The 23,740-nt window shown below is 39.5% G+C and overlaps 1 protein-coding gene across 1 annotated transcript; it reads right to left on the bottom strand.

The window, feature by feature from the left end:
* Positions 1 to 1,327: 1,327 nt before the first annotated feature.
* On the bottom strand, positions 1,328 to 10,456 carry LOC140842089 (uncharacterized). The gene is made up of 4 exons (XM_073209906.1): positions 9,080 to 10,456; positions 7,586 to 8,725; positions 1,723 to 2,574; positions 1,328 to 1,635 (listed from the first exon to the last, which is right to left on the bottom strand). Exons 1-4 carry the CDS (start codon positions 10,089 to 10,091, stop codon positions 1,328 to 1,330), a joined length of 3,312 nt encoding a protein of 1,103 aa, XP_073066007.1. The 5' UTR covers positions 10,092 to 10,456.
* Positions 10,457 to 23,740: the final 13,284 nt, after the last annotated feature.

Genomic DNA, 23,740 nt, shown 5'->3' with positions numbered 1-23,740 from the left:
TTTGTCAAACGCCGTAATTTTGTTTCCAACAATTTCCCCCTTTAAGGTGTTTGACAAAACTAAAAACAAAATAACTGAACTCATTGTAGATAACAAAAGAGTTTTGATATTGAATTGAGTAACAGTCAATGGCTCAAAGAATGCTCTTATTTTGTTGATCTAGCAGCTCTTTAATCTCTTCCCCCTTTTTGTCAAATAAACCCATTTGAAGAGATAATTTCCGAACATCGGTTGATAAAATATTGACGGTAGTGGATATGTTAGAGGCAGCAGTGATCAATGTGGTTTGCAATGAGTCTATTTTTCTTGTTACAAGCGTCTCCAGATTTTCAACTCGTTTGCTGATAACGTCTTGAGTGATGGAGAGACTCTGAGCCAAACCTTTGTTCTTTTGAATTGCATCCACTGATTGAGAAAGAGAGGTTAAGGCTTCTTGAATTGCTTTCAGTTTCTCTGAGTTGAATGCTTCAGAATGTTCTAGCTTCAGAGAATGTTCTAATTGAGTATGCTGAATCTTGTACATATCAGTAATCACTCTATGTATATTATGCTGAATGTCCTGAATTTCTTCAAGAACTAAATCAAGATCTTTGGCGGAATGAAGATTTGGCTGATCCGACGCTCCAGTTTCCTGTGAGATTCGATCAAAAACCACCATGGTTCTTTCAGATATCATTGTTTCAGAAATAGTTGATGCTGGAACATCTGTTTCAGTTACTTCCACTTGGACCAGATGAGGTGAATACTGATGTTGATCAGCAATTGAGCTTTCCTGCTGAACGTGAGAGTTTGCAGGATCTTCAGCTAGAGGGTCATGAACTGATGCTTCTGCTTGATAATCATCTGAGATTCGAGCTGACTCATCAGTTGGAAGATTTTCAGAATTAGTCAACAAAGCCTCCATATTCTCAGAAATTTGGTGATCTGGTGATTGAGCAGACATCATTGCTTGATCATTTGGTTCAGAAATGGCAGCCTTAACTGGCTCTTCAGTTAAGATGGGATTCTCTTCAGCTGCTTGATCAACGGAGTGATCAACTGACAAAGGTTCATTGGTTGAAGCTTATTGAACCACTGATTGAATAATTTCATCAATATGAGCTAGTGTCAAGTCAGCTTCCGAATACATCGTGGGATCATCAATGGGAGGTGTTGACAAGGATGAAGATGGAGCAATTGAAGATGAGGAGACATCTGATTTCTGAGAAAGGGTAGCAGTAGTGTCCTTATCAGGCTCTCCAGCTGTTTGTTCAGCTAGTTCTTCAGTCACAAGCTTTTGAGAGATTGCTGGGATGATCAGTTCTTGATCCATTTCCCATTGTTTAATTTATGCTTGTAGTCCAATCAAATCTGTTTCCAGTTGAGCATAGACTGCTTTATCATTGAATGCAGTTGGACTTGTGGGATTGAAATGTTGCCGAAGCTCATCAACAATCTGCTGTAGCTTCTTTTCTCTCGAAAGATCAAAGAAATACTTCTTCATCTGCAAAGCTTGATAAATCGAAGAAGCTTTGACCATCTTCAGCACTACTCTTTCCAGAGCAATAAATCTTTTCAGCTTAGATTTTTTGTGGAGGTCCTTGGCAAAAACATGAACTCGGAAATTTACCCATTCTTCATAAACTTGGAGCTTCTCTTATGCAAATTAATTGACCTCTTGCCAAATAAGATCAATGTGAGTTTGAATGGCATTCTTAGGTCTGGGCTCTTCTTGTATTTTACCCTTGCCCTTGGAGTCAGTCAAAATGTGAGGAATGGTTAATCCAGACGTAGTTACATCAATCCCCTCTCTAAGCACAACTCCTGTTGGTCTGGCAAATGGTAAAGGAGAGTAATGAGAAATAGTAATAAGTGGAGCTTTTACTCCAGCAAGTCTTGTTTTATCACTAGATTCAGTGATTTTACTCTTTGGCAGAATGGTGAACAAGGGTAACTGATCCTCAGTTGAGGACTCAGTTGGGACTGCCTTCAATGGAACAACCTGGATTGGCTGTTGAGCGCCTGATTCCATCACTCTATCAGTTGGTATGACTACAACTGTAGCAACAAGTTTGGTTTTCAGTGTCCGAGGTTTCTTGACGATTGGAGGAGACGAGGTCTTCTTTATATCAGAATCACTGACACTCAGTTTGCGTTTTGAAGTCTTCTTCTGTGCTAGAGTATTGGCAATCTTAACTGATTTGGGAGCAGCCTGCTGCGTCCCAATCTCCTTTTTGATCTTAATAAATTTATCAGGAGAGATGTCCAACTTAGTTTTTGGCGGAAAAATATTCTTGGCATTGAACACTTTGAATTTAGATAATCTCTCCAAATCATCAGCTACTAACCCTTTGACTTTCATCAAATAGCTCAGCTGTATTGCAAAACCTTTTGACTGCTTGGTGGAAGAGAACATATTCTTCAAGATGTTGAAAATGAGGTGCTGCCAGTTGAGTCTTCGTCCAGCCATGATGACAGTAATGGCTTGAAATTTCTCCAAAGTTAAAGCAGCAAAGGATCCTGCCTTTGCCAATAGCCCCTTGGCTACAATGTCAGCCAGTAACTGAACCTCGTGCTTCAGCTCCTTCTTTGGATCTGAAACTTTGATTTTTCGTCCATCAGCAGAAAATAAAGTTTGCATCTCTTCGACATCAGATGCTTTGACATCAGCAAGTTGTGCTAACCCATCAGAAGGCAGCAAAAATATTTATCCAAGAGAATCTTCAGAGATGGTTAACAAGTGATTGTTGACAGTAGAGATGATGCTTCCATCAGAGTTGATAAATCCATTTGAGTAGAAATCTTGAAGTTCCTTCGGATAGATCTCTTGTGAGAAGTTCCCTAAGAATGTTTTCAACCCTGCTGATTCAAGCTTCAGAAAGAAATTCTTCACATCGGCTTCTTCGATTGATAGGGCCGATTCAAAATTGATAGCCATAGCGTGTTAGAGTAGGTGCACGTCGAGCCAAGTGTTGGCCGAGTGTTCACAATGAAACTCTTTGTATAAACGATCTTTATTTTAATAATATTTGAATTTATTGTTTTGGCACTTCTTTATCTGTTTACCCATGCTAGTTGCATAGATAAAGTCCTTGAATATACAAATGGTAGAAAGAATATGAGATGCTCATATGATGTGTGACACCCTTGACCCATTTTCAAATAAAATACAATTGCAGCGGAAAATTTTAAACTTTTCTTTAATAGGGAGGAACGGCTAACATTTTATAACATAAAATGCATTTTACAAATATTTTTACAACAAAAGCAAAACACATGATCATTCAAATGATACAACAAAATATAAAATATATCATTCCTATGATCATGTCCCAATAGCCTTCACTTCCCTATCTATGCATATGACTTCAGTCCCAATCAACTTCCCGGCTGATCTCGCTTAACTGCATCACATGAAAATAACTGAAATGAGTTATAAAACTCAGCAAGTGGAACTCTTATATAACAATAACATAATCTGTAAAACATTTCTTTGAAATTAAATACCATCAATCTCTGAAATATAACATATCATTTCATTTCATAACATAATAAAACTGTAACGATGGTATTTCTCTTTTGCTCTGGGGATTGATATCAATAGAATCTCTGTAACTGTGGGTGCAAATATCCCAAATCGATATAAACCGATAACTCTGAGGGATATAAGCCTATAGGCGATGATCATCTATTGCATGCAATGCTCTGGCTATATGTTTATCAATCCGGAAACATTTGAACACTCTATTGCATTTAAACATCACTTTGTAACTCTTTCTTTTCTTTTGTATTCCCTTTTCTATATTTTGAGACATAAAAGCCTCCAACATATATATCAATAGAATCAATACGTAAACAATAAGCATTTGAAGGGAATAACACTTTAAACTCTTTGAAACACAATACATATACATCATGTGAGCAACAAGGAGAATCCACTTACAAACCAATAGAAACCTCCAAACTATACCCTTGAACACCACCTACAACAATAATCCAAAAATAACACCAATATCAAGTCTAAATCCACAAGTACAAGTCAAATGATCCATTAACCAACTCAAACATCAAGTCCAAGAACAACTCATAACTCAAAACCTCAATAGAATTGCACCAAAAGCTTACCTAAGCTCCCTAGCACCAAGGAGAACGTCGATCTCAAGTCGGAAATCCAAACAAATCCAAGAATCAAAGGTAGGAAGCAAAAGAAATGGAGGAAAACCCTTGCCAATGGAGAGAAAATCGAGAATGGATGAAGAAGATAAGGTAAGGTATGGCCAACAACTCCCAAAAAGCAACTAAATATCTCGCCCATACCTAGACCGTGGGTGCGCTGCCACAAGCACCGCGGGTGCGCTATGCTCTCGGCCAACCAAAATAAATTCCATGCACGCTGACCGCGGGTGCGGTGCTACAAATACCGCTGGGGCGGTCTCACCGCGGGTGCGGTCCTTGCACTGCCGCGGGTGCGGTGATGCCACGGCTTTCCAACTCAAATTCCAATAATTATGACCGCGGGTGCGGTCCTTGCATGAGTGCGGGTGCGGTCCTGTCTCGGCAATGAACAAAACTAAGGCAACTAAAATCAAACCGTAACGACGCAACAACACAACTATCAACCTCTAACAACATCAACCATCAACAATCAATCATAATAACTATACTATAGCCCAAAACACAATTCTAACATCTAAATCATAAAACCCAAATAACAAGCAAAGCTTAAACCGTACCGTACACCGGGCTCGGCTATTACAATCTCCACTCCTTAAGGGAATTTCGTCCTTGAAATTGACGTCACTGCACGAACAACTCAGGATACTTCACTCTCATCTCAATCTCTGGTTCCCACGTAGCCTCTTCGATCAAATGGTTCCTCCAAAGGACTTTAACGATGCCGATCTCTTTGTTCCTCAAAACTCTAACTGTGCGGTCCAAAATCTGAACCGGAATCTCTTGATACGTCAAATTCGGCGTCAAGTCCAATGGCTCGTGGCGAAGAACATGGGAAGGATCTGCAATATACTTCCTGAGCATCGAAACGTGAAACACATTGTAAACTCTGTCAAGATCTGGCGGCAAGGATAATCTGTAGGCTCGATCACCAACTCTGTCTAAGATCTCAAAAGGGCCTATAAATCTCGAACTCAACTTGCCTTTCTTGCCAAACCGCATTACACCCTTAAGAGGTGCAATCTTCAGAAACACATGGTCGCCAACCTCAAACTGCAAAGGTCTACGACGAATATCTGCATAGCTCTTCTGTCTCGACTGAGCAGTCTTCATCCTCTCTCTGATAACAGCAACAACATCGGCAGTCTGCTGAACCAACTCTGGTCCCAACATCTTCCTCTCACCAACCTCATCCCAAAACAAGGGAGATCTACACTTCCTGCCATAAAGAGCCTCATACGGTGCCATGCCAATAGTCGCCTGGTAACTGTTATTGTACGTGAACTCAACCAAAGGCAACTTAGAATCCCAGCTACCAGAATAGTCAATAGTACAAGCTCTGAGCATGTCCTCTAGAATCTGAATGACTCTCTCTGACTGACCGTCACTCTGGGGATGATAAGCTTTACTGAAAGCTAACCGCGAACCCATAGCTCTGTGCAAACTCTTCCAAAACTCTGAAGTAAATCTAGGGTCACGATCAGACACAATCGACACAGGAACACCATGAAGTCTAACAATCTCTGCTATGTACTCCTCGGCATACTGATTCATGGAGTACGTGATATGAATCTAGCCAGCCACTATGCGTTCCAAGAACCAATCCCGAGAGGATGCTTGAAGATGTTGAATGTTGCCTTTCATTCAACCAATGAAAGCTTGGAAACAAGGCTCGAGGGGTTCGGGTTGCATCACAATCAAGTGGAGAATGAAGTTGGAAGATATTTCAATATTATTCAAGTGCTAAATTATGAAGAGAAAGTCAAAACAAGATGCCTGACCCGAGAGCTCCACGCTAGGGCGGTAAAATATCGCGCCCGAGCGCGTGCCTCGCGCCCGAGCGGTAGAATTCCGCGCCCGAGCGCGAATTACAGAAGTCCCGGCGCCCGAGCGGTAGAAATCTCGCGCCCGAGCGCGCCGCCTGCAAATCATTTTCGAGAAAGATTTTAATTTCTTAGTTGAATGATTTAATTTCTTAGTTTAGAGTTTTAATTATTTTGGCAACTAGATATTGTTATCTTTTAATATTCAATTTTCTATATCTAGGTTTTAGTTGTCTCTATTTAAGCTAGAATACCATGTAAACAATTTAGAGACAATTGACATAATATTTTGAGTTTTATCAAACTTGTGAGATTTTTCTCTCAACTTTTCAAAGCCAAGCTTTGTTAAATCAAAATCAAACTTATCAAAGTTTTTAACTTTGTGGCGTTTGTCGATCGTTGCTTGTGCGGATTGTCGTAGGCAAAGTTCTTCGAAGGTTCGTATAGTTTTCGATTGTTTTTATTCGTGTTTATTTGTTGCTAAACTCTTGCTAGTTTAGAGGTGAATATCACAACAATACTTGAATCAAAAGATCGGGAAAACACACGCGTCTTGTTATCGTAATTGAATAGAGGGTGCGATTCACTTTTAATCGTGTTTGCTATTTATTCGTATCAAGATTCACATCAGTACGTCACCTTGGCTGGGAGAAAATGCGCTGACTTGGTCAATCTATCAACAATGACCCATATAGAATCATAACCTTTCTGCACTCTGGGAAGACCAGTCACGAAATCCATCGTAATATGCTCCCATTTCCACTGAGCAATCGGCAATGCAAGCAATGTCCCAGCAGGTCTCTGATGCTCAATCTTAACCTGCTGACAAGTAAGGCACTGAGAAATGAACAAAGCAATATCTTTCTTCATACCTGGCCACCAATAAAGTCGACGAAGATCCTGATACATCTTAGTGCTGCCTGGATGTATCGAATATGGTGCGGTATGTGCCTCTGCCAAAATATCTCGTCTAATATCATCGCCAACAGGAACATAAATACGGCCTCTAAAAGTCACCAAACCATCACCATTCAAACCAAACTCTGAATTCCCTCTTTCCTCTGCTCTAGCTATCAACTCTGACAACTGAACATCAACAGTCTGCTCTCTACAGATCCTGTCTGTCAATGAAGACCGAATGACCAACGCTGAAAGGCGAGCAATGGTCCCTGGAAGTACCAAATCAATATCCTCTCTCTGCAAGTCCATCAACAATGGCTGCTGAATCATCGAACTCAAAGAAGAACTCGACTTACGGCTCAAAGCATCAGCTACAACATTCGCCTTCCCTGGGTGATAACTGATCGTCACATCATAGTCTTTGACTAGCTCTAACCATCTCCTTTGTCGCATGTTGAGCTCTTTCTGGGAAAACAAATACTTCAAACTCTTGTGGTCTGTGAAAATCTCACACTTTTCGCCATACAGATAATGTCTCCAAATCTTCAGGGCGAAAACCACAGCTGCCAGCTCTAAATCGTGCGTCGGATAATTTTTCTCATAATCCTTCAACTGGCGAGACGCATAGGCAATAACCTTACCTCGCTGCATCAGCACTGCACCAAGGCCTCTCTTTGACGCATCAGTATAGACAACAAAGTCCTCTGAACCATTAGGCAAAGAAAGAACAGGAGCTGTCGTCAACCTGTCCTTCAACTCTTGGAATGCACTCTGGCAATCGATAGACCACTCGAACTTCACAGTCTTCCTCGTCAGATTGGACAATGGCAGGGCAATCTTGGAAAAATCTGAAATGAAACGACGATAATAACCCGCCAAACCAAGGAAACTGCGTACCTCTGAAACAGTAGTAGGAATAGGCCACCTCTGAATTGCCTCTATCTTGGTCGGATCAACAGCTATGCCATCTTTCGAAACAACATGGCCTAGAAAAGAAATCTGCTCCAACCAGAACTCACACTTCTTCAACTTGTCAAACAGCCTCTTATCTCTCAACAACTGAAGAACAACTCTGAGGTGCTCTGAATGAAGCTCTCTGGTCTTGGAATAGATCAAAATATCGTCGATAAAGACAATGACAAAGCTATCCAAATATGGCTTGAACACACGGTTCATCAAGTCCATGAAGATCGAAGGAGCATTGGTAAGACCAAAAGACATCACAAGAAACTCATAATGGCCATACCTCGTCCGAAAAGCAGTCTTAGGGATATCAGACTCCCTAACCTTCAAATGATAATAGCCAGAACGAAGATCAATCTTCGAAAATACAGTAGCACCATGAAGCTGATCAAACAAATCATCTATCCGTGGCAACGGATACTTGTTCTTGACAGTCACTTTGTTAAGCTCCCTGTAATCGATGCACAGCCGCAAAGAACCATCTTTCTTCTTGGCAAACAGAACCGGAGCTCCCCAAGGCGAAGAACTCGGTCGAATGAAACCTTTATCTAAAAGATCCTGCAACTGCGTCTTTAGCTCTTTCATTTCTGTAGGAGCCAATCTGTACGGAGCCTTAGAAATAGGAACCGTACCTGGAGCTAAATCAATCACAAACTCAACATCTCTATCCGGCGGCAAACCCGGAACATCATCCTCAAACACATCAGCAAAATCCCTCACAACATCAATATCATCAATATTCAACTTAATCAATCTATCCACATCCACAACAGAAGCCAGAAACACAGCACAACCTCTACTCAACAATTTCTCAGCCTCAAGACACGAAATAAAAGGAAGGACCAGCGAAGTACCTGCACTGGCGAGCATACCTCTCTGGCCATCATCTGCAAAGGTCACTGTCTTAGCAATGCAATCAATAACAGCACGATAGGTCGACAGCCAATCCATGCCAAGAATAACATCAAAGGAAACCATCGGGATAACAATCAAATCAGCGAAAACAAGTCGCTCCTCAATACGAACAGGGCATGCATACACAATCGAAGTCGGGCACAAAACATCCCCCGAAGGCAAAACAACACTAAGCTGGAAGGGAAGAACAGAAGCAATTATATCCAAAGATCTCAAAAACAATTCAGACACAAAAGAATGAGTAGCACCTGTATCTATCAATGTCGAAGCTACTCTGTCTGCAATTAATATAGTGCTAGAGATCAATGAAGAATCATGATTTATACCTTCCTTAGTCATCGTGAAAATGCACCCCTGAACTTTCTCTTTACTGGCTCCCTTTGGACAGTCTTTGGCAATATGGCCTGCAGTGCCACAACGATAACAAGTACCAGTGCCAAATCTGCACTCGCCTCGATGAGGTCTACCACACTTGGGACACGAAGGCCTCTCGGGATCAGATGGAACTGCTGGTGGCTTATGGCTCTGCTCTACTTTGCCTTTCCCTTTGGACTGATCTCTGCCTCTCTGATTCGAACCCTGGCCTCTCTGAGTAAAGGCTTGATGTCTCGCCTGTCTCTCCTTGGCGATATCTTTCTCATCCTGTTCCGCCAACAGTGCTTTGGACACGATCTCTTTAAAAGTCACGGCTTTGGACATGTTGATATCTCGACGAATCTCTGCTCTAAGGCCTCTGATGAAATGAGCGCCTTTGTCTTTATCATTCGATGCAATATACGGAGCAAATAAACAGCCTTCTTCGAACTTCAAGATATACTCGTCGACATTCATGCCACCCTGTCTAAGCTCCAAGAACTCTGTGACTTTCCTCGCTCGAAGTGCATCGGGAAAATACTTGTCATAGAACAGATCAGTGAACTCAGACCACTTCAATGCAGGAACATTCACCCCAACCTTAGTGGCATTCCACCAGATACGTGCAGCCTTTACCAACATGAATACTGCACAGCTGATCCTGTCTTTGTCTTCGTACTGGAGATGATCAAAGATAGCCTCAAGAGCCTTGACCCACTCGACTGCTGCTAAAGGATCTGAACTGCCTGAAAATTCTGGCGGATCCATCCTCTTGAAAGAAGTAAAAACACTGTCTGAACCAACAGCCTGAGCTACCTGTCCTCTGCCCTGACCTCTGCCCTGACCAGCACCTTGCATACGGAGCAACTGCTGGATCTGCTCACTATGCACTTTAGCCTGCTCTTTAAGCAACTTGCCGAACTCATCAACAACTTTCGAGGAAGAACTATCCTCACCCTCTGCGGTTTTCCTCTTACGAGACATACTCTACAATTGCTCACAAAAAGCCAATCAATAAATACTATAAATAGATGCAAAAGAAAACATACCCGGACAGTTGAAAGTAGACGAAGTCATATGCATTGGTCCGAAGAATCGGTGCTCTGATACCACTAAATGTGATACCCTTGACCCATTTTCAAATAAAATACAATTGCAGCGGAAAATTTTAAACTTTTCTTTAGTAGGGAGGAACGGCTAACATTTTATAACATAAAATGCATTTTACAAATATTTTTACAACAAAAGCAAAACACATGATCATTCAAATGATACAACAAAATATAAAATATATCATTCCTATGATCATGTCCCAATAGCCTTCACTTCCCTATCTATGCATATGACTTCAGTCCCAATCAACTTCCCGTCTGATCTCGCTTAACTGCATCACATGAAAATAACTGAAATGAGTTATAAAACTCAGCAAGTGGAACTCTTATATAACAATAACATAATCTGTAAAACATTTCTTTGAAATTAAATACCATCAATCTCTGAAATATAACATATCATTTCATTTCATAACATAATAAAACTGTAACGATGGTATTTCTCTTTTGCTCTGGGGATTGATATCAATAGAATCTCTGTAACTGTGGGTGCAAATATCCCAAATCGATATAAACCGATAACTCTGAGGGATATAAGCTTATAGGCGATGATCATCTATTGCATGCAATGCTCTGGCTATATGTTTATCAATCCGGAAACATTTGAACTCTCTATTGCATTTAAACATCACTTTGTAACTCTTTCTTTTCTTTTGTATTCCCTTTTCTATATTTTGAGACATAAAAGCCTCCAACATATATATCAATAGAATCAATACGTAAACAATAAGCATTTGAAGGGAATAACACTTTAAACTTTTTGAAACACAATACATATACATCATGTGAGCAACAAGGAAGGAGAATCCACTTACAAACCAATAGAAACCTCCAAACTATACCCTTGAACACCACCTACAACAATAATCCAAAAATAACACCAATATCAAGTCTAAATCCACAAGTACAAGTCAAATGATCCATTAACCAACTCAAACATCAAGTCCAAGAACAACTCATAACTCAAAACCTCAATAGAATTGCACCAAAAGCTTACCTAAGCTCCCTAGCACCAAGGAGAACGTCGATCTCAAGTCGGAAATCCAAACAAATCCAAGAATCAAAGGTAGGAAGCAAAAGAAATGGAGGAAAACCCTTGCCAATGGAGAGAAAATCGAGAATGGATGAAGAAGATAAGGTAAGGTATGGGCAACAACTCCCAAAAAGCAACTAAATATCTCGCCCATACCTAGACCGCGGGTGCGCTGCCACAAGCACCGCGGGTGCGCTATGCTCTCGGCCAACCAAAATAAATTCCATGCACGCTGACCGCGGGTGCGGTGCTACAAATACCGCGGGGGCGGTCTCACCGCGGGTGCGGTCCTTGCACTGCCGCGGGTGCGGTGATGCCACGGCTTTCCAACTCAAATTCCAATAATTATGACCGCAGGTGCGGTCCTTGCATGAGTGCGGGTGCGGTCCTGTCTCGGCAATGAACAAAACTAAGGCAACTAAAATCAAACCGTAACGACGCAACAAAACAACTATCAACCTCTAACAACATCAACCATCAACAATCAATCATAATAACTATACTATAGCCCAAAACACAATTCTAACATCTAAATCATAAAACCCAAATAACAAGCAAAGCTTAAACCGTACCGTACACCGGGCTCGGCTATTACATGATGAGTATCATGAAACTCATATTTGCAATACTGTATATTCTAAACAGTTCCTAGTCGATTCAGCCGCAGCTAAGAAGGATATAGGACGCTCGAGTTCGAGACTAGTATCTGCGATGTGAGTACCATGTTTCATTGGTAGGGGACATTGTGATGTCCGAGCATGCAGATAGGTGCTCCTGGCAGAGTGCACTGAACAACCCTCTATAAAGGACTTTCCAAGTGGTTCTCACTTATCGAGTGGAAACGTCCTAGTTTATGGTTGTACACCATTAGTCCTTATGACCCGGGACAACATTGAGACTCTATGTGCTAGCGTTTCACTTTGACTTGTTTACCGACTCTAATGGGGTCATCAGGTGGCAAGGTTGGGTGTTATGTCGAAACATATAGGATTCGATGCATTTTAGCCGGGGATTCACCGCTTACCTACGGGTATGGATATCCTATGTGTTTTCATGTGTATGTAGTTTGAAATCTCTGATCAGAGTATGGTGGTAATTATGAAAGGGGTTTCATAGATTACACCATCGATGCAACTACGACATGACACATAGTATCGATTCATTGACAACTCTCGATAAACCAATAATTGTCGAATCGGTCGGGATATATGAGTTGAAGGGACCGTAGTGTACGCTAACCATAATAGAATGGTTCTTGTAGGCACTATCATGTGATACCTAGGGAATCATGTAAGCGATGCTGCTAGACGTTTAACATGATTGGTTGGGTACTATCATACTTGAGTTCTGACATTCTTGTTATCAAGGTGTTGATAAGTAAGAATGGGGCAATTGGGGTATGCTCGTATAAGGACATGTTTAGTCCGAATCACATGGAGATGTGAACCCACGGCTAGTTGCATCAGTGAACCATTGAGGGCCACACAAGTATTAGCTTTCTAAATCCCGATGAGAAGTAAAATAGTTCAATGTGTTGAACGGCTTAAAAATGTGTTTATAAGCGTAAGGAAAAATAGAAGTGTGACTTCTATGAGAGAAATGTATATTTTAATTTATGAAAGTGTTCCTAAATTAAAATTTGGCCAAGTTAATAATGTATTTGAAAATTGTGATTTTCATAAACATTATTATGGACTAAATTAAATTAATTCAAGTGTCGAATTAATTAAACACTAGTGGACCTAGTAGAGTCCGAATAATTAAATTAATTCAAGTGTTGAATTAATTAAATAATATTGAGTCTTGTAGAGCTCAATTAAAATAATTATTTAAACTAGTGGGACTTGGGTAAATTCAAGTAATGTTTAATTTATCTCAAATATGTTTGAGATAATTAAATTTAGTCCATGGTTTTTTATTTGATAAAAAACTATATTATATGCATGCATGGGAGGTGAAAGGTTGGGAGACAACTTTTTGTGTTTTCAAGGCATGGCATGCATATTTTGTCTTAACTTTTTGCATGTCCAAGACAAGTCTTCCATCCCCCCATTCCATACTCACCTTGGCCGAAATTTTTAAGCAATATTCTCTCAATTTTTCTTCATTCTTGTTCTTCAATTTGTTGGAGAAAAACACTAACTTCTCAAAGAAAAATGCCATACATTTTCTAGTGCAAGTGTAAGGTGGATCTACCTAGTTGGTGGTGGGCCTAATTTGAAGGAAAGATTCAAGAACTTGGAAAGCTTGTAGATTTGTCTTTCCTTTGAAGAGCCAAGTTGTTTACAACTTGGTTGGAGCCATACATCAATCCTTGTGATTGTTAGGTACATTTCTAAACACACTATGAATGTCATTTTGTGTTTATTGTATTTGCTACACATTATATGCTTGGTGGCCGAAAATTTTTAATGTAAAATTTGTTTTTTAAACTTCCGTTGCGCTTCCGGTCACCGTAACCGATCTCCTTTCATGAGTATCATAAGCTTGCCTTATCATTTGAAAAGGCCAGAGTTAAGCAAGCTGATCTCTTAGACAATAAGACTAAAACTGATGAATCAGTTGATATGTTGAGTCTAAAAAGGGAGATCGCTGAACTCAATGCTGAAAGAAGCAAGGATCAATCAATGATTCAAAAGTTGATGCTTGAAAACTCAAAGCAAACTGAGCTTATTCAGGCTTGGAACAAATCATCTTTTGCATTGACTGATATACAGAACTCACAGAAATCAGTTACTGATAAAACTGGTTTAGGGTTCAGTAACGAAGATGAAATGTCTCCCAAAGATACTCGACCAAAACTGAATATGGATAAAGGGAAATACATTCACTTTGTCAAATCAGTTATGGTACAAGAACAACCGGAGCCAAGTAAACTTGTTGAACAGCCAACTGAAAGTACGAACAAGGTTAGAAAACATGGTATTGGATATAGCCCAAAAGATCTGACTGATTCACGCAGTCAGCCACCAAAAAGTTTTAGCAAAAATTATTCAAATGGCTACTCCAATCACTATAACAGGAAGCCAGTTCAGAAAAAATACTGGCTGAACAATCAGTTGAACAAGGATAAATCACATGTTGTATCTTCTGCACACTATACACCAAGCACACACAGATTGGGAAAGATCATCTGTAATACGGCAACTGGACGGTCAGTTAGACTGATCCAAGTATGGATTCCTAAAGGACTAATCAATTTTGGACCCAAATAGAAAAGGGTACCAGAATCATATCTTGTGTGTGATTGCAGGTAACAGGTACAAGCATTGAATCAATATGGTACTTGGATAGTGGATGCTCACGACACATGACAGGAGATTCAAACTTGTTATCTGAACTGGTTAAGTACACTGGTCCAAACATCAGTTTCGGAGATAATTCCAAAGGTAAAACCGTGGGTAAGGGTAAGCTTATCCATGGTAACTTTATCATTAATGATGTTTTATTAGTTGAAAATCTCAAGTATAATCTGATTAGCATCAGTCAGCAATGCGATAATGGATTCTCAGTTCAGTTTGACAAACACTCGTGTTCAGTCAAAGGCTCAACTGATGAGATCATCCTAACTGGCAAACGGTGTGGAAACACTTACAAAGTTAGTTGGAATGATCAACCTTATGCACCAGTATGTTTGGTTGCTTCAAAATTTTCTCAAAACATGTTGTGGCATAAGATATTAAACCATCTGAATTTCAAATCTATTGCATATCTGAGTATTCATGATCTTGTTACTGGTTTGCCGAAATAGATTTTACCATAGATAAAATTTGCTCAGCATGTCAGTTTGGTAAACAAGTAAAATCTTCTTTTAAGAACAAGGGCCGTAAATCTTCTTCCCGATGCTTAGAACTGTTGCATATGGATCTATTTGGTCCAATACCAGTCATGAGCTTAGGGGGAATGAAATACACCTTGGTGGTTGTAGACGATTTTTCGAGATTTACTTGGGTTATTTTTCTCAAATCCAAAGATCAAACAATTTTCAAGAGATTATTAAATGAAAAATCAGTTGGAATTGATAGAATCAGATCCGATCGAGGAACTGAATTCATCAATCAAATTCTTTCAATTTTTTTAGAAAATGATGGAATTAAGCATAAGCTCTCAGCAGCTAGAACTACTAAGCAAAATGGTGTAGCTGAAAGGAGAAATTGGACTCTTAAAGAAGCCGTGAGAACAATGCTTGCTGATTCCGGTATTTCTCAAAGGTTTTGGGCAGAGGCAGTAAACACTGCGTGTTATACTCAGAACAGATCAATGATTAATAAGAATCATATGAAAACACCTTATGAGATCTGACATGGAAGAAAAAGTGTGGTTTTATACTTCAAAATATTCGGCTGCAGATGTTTTATTCTTGACAATGGCAAAAGCTATTTAAAAACTTTTGATGCAAAATCTGCAGAGGGAATATTTCTTGGATATTCTTTGGTGAGCAAAGCATATAGAGTTTTTAATAAAAACTCTTTGAATGTTGAAGAATCTATCCATGTTGTTTTTTAAGAAACTGTACTAACTGATAAGCCAACTGATCCAGTTGAGCTAGTGGATAGATTTACAGATATCAGTTTAGAGGATGATGATGAAGAAGACATTCATATAAATCAAAACAATCTCCAAACACCTAAACCAGAAGTGTTAGATCAATCAGTTGAACCGGAAGCTGTTATTAATGATCATTTGATAGAGCAAATTGATCATTCGATATCGCTTTGGAAGCTAGAGTCGGTATAGCCTTCCAATTTAAGTTCTCCACCCCATAGACCAAGAACAACTTATTGGTCCTTCTCAAAACTTGAGGATGTCTTGCACAACTTTCAAGTGTGGAAGGCCAGGGTTCGATTGATATCTATTCATTACACATAGTGCAAACACCATGTCAGGACGTGTAGATATCATCCCATACATGATTCTACCAATTGCCGAAGCATACGGAATGCGTGTCATCGCCATTACCTCTGCATCAGTCTTGGGAGACATAGACTTGGATAGGGACACGCCATGACACATTGGTAGATGTCCTCTCAAGGACTCATCCATCGAGAACCGCTTCACGATGGTATCAATGTATGTGGATTGGGTGATACCAAGCAATCTTCTTGATCTATCTCAATAGATTTGTATTCCCAATACAAAAGATGCTTCACCCAAGTTCTGCATCGAGAACTTATTTGCTAACCTTATCTTAGTTGATTGCAACATTCCTACATCATTCCCAATGAGTAGAATGTCATCAACATAAAGCACAAGGAATGTCACAGCACTCCCACTGACCTTCTTATACACACAGGGTTCCTAAGGATTCTTAGTAAAACCAAACTCTTTGATTGTACTATCGAATCTGAGGTCCCAACTCCTAGATGCCTGATTTAGACCATAAATAGATCTCTGAAGTTTGCATACCATATGCTCACTTCCGACAGATGTAAACCATTCAGGTTGAGACATGTAAATCACTTTCTTAAAATCTCCATTAAGAAAGACTGTCTTGACATCCATCTGCCATATCTCACAGTCATACCATGCAGGTATGACTAGCAATATCCTTATAGACTTGAACATTGCAACTGGAGAAAAGGTTTCCTCAAAGTCAAATCCTTGTCTTTGAGTATATCCTTTTACCACCAATCGCGTCTTTGAAGGTCAATACCTTCCCATCCTCCCCAAGTCCCTTAAGGGAACAGTTCCCTCAGACGGATCCACAAGATTCCAAACTTGGTTCGAACACATGGAATTCATCTCAGATTCCCTTTCTTCAAGTCACTTGGATGAATCGGCATCAGATAACGCTTCCTTGAAGGTCCTTGGATCACATCCATGGGCTCATCATGGCCCTCTTCAAGAAGCTGACCATACCTCATAGGTGGTCTCGAGACTGTCTCGTATCTTCTAGGAGCTTGTATCTCCTCTCTTGGCTCATCGGGTGTGGGTTCTATAATTGTGGGTTTCTCTCGAACCTCTTCGAGTTCTATCATCTCCCTTTTTCTATCCAATAGAAATTCATTTTCCAAAAAGGTTGCATTCCTAGAAACAAACACCTTTGTTTCTTGGGGATGATAGAAATAATATCCAACTGAATTCCTTGGATATCCCACAAAGTAACATAAAATGGATCAACTATCCAATTTATCTCCCACTACCTGCTTCACAAGCAGGGCACTCCCGTATTCTAAGATAAGAATACTTAGGAGGCTTACCCATCCATATCTCATATTGTGTATGCCTTTGAATGGACATTTAGTAGAATATCTTTTAATTTTAAGTTATAGAGATCGTTTTTCAAGTTCTCAAGTACCATTTAAACATTCATTCTTGTAAATGTTGCAAACACCTTTGCTAAATAAACAAGAATATCCATCTTTATCACCATAGAAATGGAAACAATGTTTTTCACAAAGAAGGTACAAACAAAACATCTCTTAAAATAAATAACTTAAAATCATTGTTCAACAATAAGTAAACATCTTCAACAGCCTTGGAAACAACTCTTGTTCCATTGCCCATCCTTAAGAAGGTCTCACCTTCCTTAATCCTCTTACTTCTTCCCATCACCTGCAACACATTACAGAGATGTGATTAACATCCGGTATCCAATACCCAAGAAGTAGAGTTAATTGAAATGTTTACTTCAATGTAGAACATACCATTTCCAGAAACATTCTGGGCAAGATATTCTTTGCAATTACGCCTCCAATGTCCAGGCTTCTTGCAGTGATGACAAACATCAGCAGTCTTGTCAGCCTTGACTGGTGTGGCTGCCACAATGGGATTCGGAGATTGCCTCATCAAGGGCACGTTCTTCTTGGGAGGTTGGAAAGAACGCTTCTTTCTCTTCCCATGTGGATCAGTCTTCGTACCAGATGAAGAACCCACATAAAGAACCAACTTCTCTTTCTTGATGGTGGATTCAAACGTAACAAGCCTATTCACTAACTCTTCAAGGGTAGGTTCTAGCTTGTTCATGTTGAAATTCACCACAAAAGGATCAAATGAGCTAGGCAGTGACAAGAGCAATACGTCGGTGGTCAACTCCGAAGGCAACATCAGATCCATGCCAACGAGCTTGTCCACGAGCCCAATCACCTTTAGCCCATGCTCATGGACCGAAGCCTCATCTCGCATGCGTAAAGTGATTAGCTCCTTGACGGTAGCATGCCTAAGAGGCCGTGTTTGCTTACCAAAGAGCTCCTTGAGATGCAAATGAATGTCAGCAGCACTCATTGCATCCTCAAAATGCCTCTGCAGCTCATCATTCATAGAAGCCTGCATATAACACTTTGCTTTCAAGTCATGGTCACACCATTCCTTGTAAGTTTGCAATTCCTCAGGAGTGCAGTCAGTCGGAGCCTCATCAGGGGGCGGCTCAGTAAGTGTATATGCTATGCTTTCCGAATTCAAGACGATTTTCAGGTTTCTAAGCCAAGTGAGGTAATTAGGTCCGGTTAACATGTGTTTGTCGAGTATTGCAGATATCGGATTGCGAATCGAAGACATTGTCAAAATTTGTACTGAAAAGTAAAACAGATAAATGTTGATGACTATTTAAAATATTTGGTAAGATATAAAGTATGGACTTTAACTTTATAAATATTTACTCCCACTGTTTTGACATCTTTCACTACCCTCTAGTGAAAACGGGAAACTCCTTTCCTCAGTAGGTACGTAAGGTCCAATTAGCGAATTATGATCCCGAATAATATCAGCCAATCACAATTCCTAAAAGGTAGTTTCCAATTGCATCACAATGCAACCCTCTACGTAAAATTTTGTCTCACGTTTGATTAGGACCCATTATAGGCGTCGTTCATCTTTACGTGTCAAGCCTTACCCATCGATGTTGAACCTTAATGGACGGTCGCCATGAGTTCCCTCAATTATCTGAGCCGAAGTCATGGGAGTTCCACGTAGTTCACATCACCATGTTAATTGGATGTCACAGCTTTCCGGTACTAAGGGCCCCCCCAATAATATGAGCCGAGCCCCGAGTACGGGTAGCGATTCGTCATGCACCCAATTGTCGATGGAAGACATGGAAATTATAAACAAATTTATAATTCCCCTTTTCGGGCTTGATATTAATTTTGAATCTAATTCAAAATGAGGGTTTTTAATTTTGAAAGGTCTCATCATTAATTTTAATTAAAAGCTTGCCATGTTTGATCAAATGTTTGCCGGATTCATGCAACTTTGTTATTATCATAATAATAACGCACATACTCATTATTTATAACATATCATGCATATATTATAAACAGTAAACAAAACAAGGATGATCAATCGCCCCTACACTAATGGTCCGTGTGAGCTAAACACGGGCCTTGGTCCAATCCTAGGGAAATGCACGGGATGCAAATGCAACTATTACATATGCTTCCAATATTTACATGTCTTCGATCTTCATAATCATCATGGCCACCATATTCCAATCTTGATCATCCACTATACTAATATTTACAAATAAATATCCATGGCAAATAGGGATACATCTCATGGGGTGGGAACGGGCCATAAACCAAGCCCACTTTATAAATTGATAATTATTACAATCATTCAACACAAAATATCCTAGCATACACCTAGAAAATTGGGCTTGGGCTTTTGATCATCCTTCATGCATAATATCACATATCATACACCATCAATTAATTATCACAATAATTAATTGATCCAATATTATATATCTTGATCCAATCACTAATCGCCACGATTATAAACTAAATTAACAAAGTATACAAACACCTTTGTCTACTTTCAAATTAATTTATTTATAACCGAATTTCTTGTAAATCACAATTTACTATAAATAATTAAAGTCCAACTTAAATTATTTATTTCATGAGAAAATATTTGCAACTTTTGTAATTTTAAACTTAAGGGCCCAAAAACTCATTTTTCACCAAAAACATTTTGGCCCATTTAAAATCACAAATGTGTTGGCCATCCAATTGCCCAACAACTCAAGGCCCATGACACTTTGATATTCCAAAACACTTTTGGAAACCCTAGCCGTCATCGCCGTCGCCGGAGCTCCGTCGCCGGATTCCGGCCAACTTGCACACAAAAAGTTTTTTTTTTATATTTAAAAGTAAGGTTCGGGCAGCCCGAGGCGCCCGAAATGGGCAGCACCTTGCTGCCCAAAAAGAGCCCCGAGACCGGCCTTGATTCTATGCAAAAAATTTATCTCATAAGGTTAGAAATCGATCTCAATATAATATCTTGTAAATGCTACACAAAATAGTAACCATAGCTCTTGATACCACTTGAAAGGGGATCGGTTACGGTGATCGGAAGCGCAACGGAAGTTTAAAAAACAAATTTTACATCAAAAATTTTCGGCCACCAAGCATATAATGTGTAGCAAATACAATAAACACAAAATGACATTCATAGTGTGTTTAGAAATGTACCTATCAATCACAAGGATTGATGTATGGCTCTAACCAAGTTGTAAACAACTTGGCTCTTCAAAGGCAAGACAAATCTACAAGCTTTCCAAGTTCTTGAATCTTTCCTTCAAATTAGGCCCACCACCAACTAGGTAGATCCACCTTACACTAGCACTAGAAAATGTATGGCATTTTTCTTTGAGAAGTTAGTGTTTTTCTCCAACAAATTGAAGAACAAGAATGAAGAAAAATTGAGAGAATATTGCTTGCAAATTTCGGCCAAGGTGAGTATGGAATGGGGGGAAGGAAGACTTGTCTTGGACATGCAAAAAGTTAAGACAAAAGTTGCATGCCATGCCTTGAAAACACAAAAAGTTGTCTCCCAACCTTTCACCTCCCATGCTTGTATATTATATGGTTTTTTTTATCAAATAATAACCATGGACTAAATTTAATTATCTCAAACATATTTGAGACTAATTAAACATTATTTGAATTTACCCAAGTCCCACTAGTTAAATAATTATTTTAATTGAGCTCTACAAGGCTCAATATTATTTAATTAATTCAACACTTGAATTAATTTAATTATTTGGACTCTACTAGGTCCACTAGTGTTTAATTAATTCAACACTTGAATTAATTTAATTTAGTCCATAATAATGTTTATGAAAATCACAATTTTCAAATACATTATTCACTTGGCCAAATTTTAATTTAGGAACACTTCCATAATTAAAATTTACATTTCTCTCATAGAAGTCATACTTCTATTTTTTCTTACGCCTACAAACTCATTTATAAGTCGTTCAACACATTGAACTATTTTACTTCTCAACGGGATCTACAAAGCTAGTACTTGTGTGGCCCTCAATGGTTCATTGATACAACTAGCCGTGGGTTCACATCTCCATGTAATTCGGACTAAACATGTCCTTATATGAGCATACCCCAATTGCTCCATTCTTATTTATCAACTCCTTGATAATAAGAACGTCAGAACTCAAGTCTGATAGTACCCAACCAATCATGTTAAACGCCTAGCAGCATCGCTTACATGATTCCCTAGGTATCAAATGATAGTGTCTGCAAGAACCATTCTATTATGGTTAGCGTACAGTACGGTCCCTTCAACTCATATATCCCGATCGATTCGACAACTATTGGTTTATCGAGAGTTGTCAATGAATCGATACTATGTGTCATGTCGTAGTTGCATCGATGGTGTAATCTATGAAACCCCTTTCATAATTACCACCATACTCTGGCCAGAGATTTCAAACTACATAGACATGAAACCACATAGGATATCCATACCCGTAGGTAAGCGGTGAATCCCCGACTACAATGCATCGACTCCTATATGTTTCGACATAACACCCAACCTTGCCACCTGATGACCCCTTGAGAGTCGGTAAACAAGTCAAAGTGAAACGCTAGCACATAGAGTCTCAATGTTGTCCCGGGTCATAAGGACTAATGGTGTACAACCATAAACTAGGACGTTTCCACTCGATAAGTGAGAACCACTTGGAAAGTCCTTTAATGGATGGTAGTACAGTGCACTCTACCAAGAGCACCTATCTGCATGCTCGGACATCACAATGTCCCCTACCAATGAAACATGGTACTCACATCGCAGATACTAGCCTCTAACTCGAGCGGCCTATATCCTTCTTAGCGGCGGCTGATTCTACTAGGAACCGTTTAGAATATACAGTATTCGAAATATGAGTTTCATGATACTCATCATATGAGCATCTCATATTCTTTCTACTATTTGTATATTCAAGGGCTTTATCTATGCAGCTAGCATGGGTATATAGATAAAGATGTGCCATAATAATAAATTCAAATACTATTAAAATAAAGATTGCTTATACATAGAGTTTCATTGTGAACACTCGGCCAACACTTGGCTCGACGTGCACCTACTCTAACAACTCACTAACCATATGATGCAGAGTTGAAATAAGTTATTCTCTAGTAAAATCAGTTGAGCTAAAGTCAAATACCTGTTGACTGCTGGACTCTAGTTCTGTAGCACCAGCCATCAGACATTTCACTTCCTCTTCACTGTCACTGGAGCTGCATGAAGTTTCTGGTTCTGACCCCTCGCTGTCTGTTTCTGCCCATTTTGATTTGCTCTCTTCAGCCAAGAGCACTTCATGCTTCTTCCTGGAGAACTTCTTATCATCCTTGGATCTCTTTTTGTGCTCATATGGTTTCTTCCTTCTTTCAGTTGAGCCTTGACTGTCTTTATTGGGTTTGGTACAGTCAGTAATGAAGTGATCGGGTTTGCCAAAGTTGTAGCAAGTGTTTGATTCCTCCTTGGAATTGCTTATTTGATATTTATTCAGAAAATTTCCATGATTTTTCCTCATAAATCTTCCGAACTTTTTGATGAACAATTACATGGCATCATTTCTTAGTTGATCAGCAACTTTTTCAACTGAACCAGTTGGTTCTGTTCTAACAGCAGCTAAGGCAGTCATGGCTGCTGGAGTAGAAGATTCTCTTTCTCGAGTTTGCAGCTCAAACTCGTAAGCTTTCAAATCAGCAAATAGATCATGAAGCTCAACTTTGTTCAGATATTTGGATTCCCTCATTGCCATGGTCTTTACGTCCCTCTCCTTGGGAAGACCTCTGATTACCTTCAATGCAGCTTCTTTGTTTGTGTACACTTTTCCAAGTGCATTTAATTTATTGATGATGCAGCTGATTCTTTCATCATATTCATGCATCGTTTCACCAGCTCTCATTTAGATATTGTCAAACTTCTTAACAGCAACAGAAAGTTTGTTTTCTTTGGTTTGTTCGTTCCCTTCGCAAAGTTGGATCAGCTTCTCCCAAATCTCTTTGGCTGTCTTGCACATTTTGATTTTGCTGAAAGTTACTTTATCCAGCGTCTTGTATAGTATGTCCTTTGCCACATTATCCAAATTGGCTTTTCTTTTATCCTTTGTCGTCCATTCTTTTCTGGGCTTTTCTATACGATGAGGTGCCCCATCAGTAATGGCAACAGCTATGTTAGCTTTCAAAATCTTCATGGGTCCATCAATTATGACGTACCCCATATCATCATCTTGTGCAGCTAAG

This window comes from Primulina eburnea, chromosome 9, assembly GCF_022965805.1.
Source record: "Primulina eburnea isolate SZY01 chromosome 9, ASM2296580v1, whole genome shotgun sequence".
In the NCBI taxonomy this organism is placed as follows: Eukaryota; Viridiplantae; Streptophyta; class Magnoliopsida; order Lamiales; family Gesneriaceae; genus Primulina; species Primulina eburnea.
The sequence above is the reverse complement of the archived record's forward strand: the minus strand, read 5'-3'. Positions and strand labels throughout refer to the sequence as shown.

Excerpts from the sequence above, each read along its gene's own strand:
- LOC140842089 (XM_073209906.1), bottom strand. The coding sequence starts at position 10,091 with ATGTCTCGTAAGAGGAAAACCGCAGAGGGTGAGGATAGTTCTTCCTCG. Across the intron at positions 8,726-9,079 it reads TTTCACGATGACTAAGGAAG|ATGATGGCCAGAGAGGTATG; the intron begins GTATAAATCATG and ends TGACCTTTGCAG. Across the intron at positions 2,575-7,585 it reads TGTTCTTTCTTTGCCTAATG|ATCCAAAGAAGGAGCTGAAG; the intron begins GTTCAGAGGACT and ends TCAAAGTTTCAG.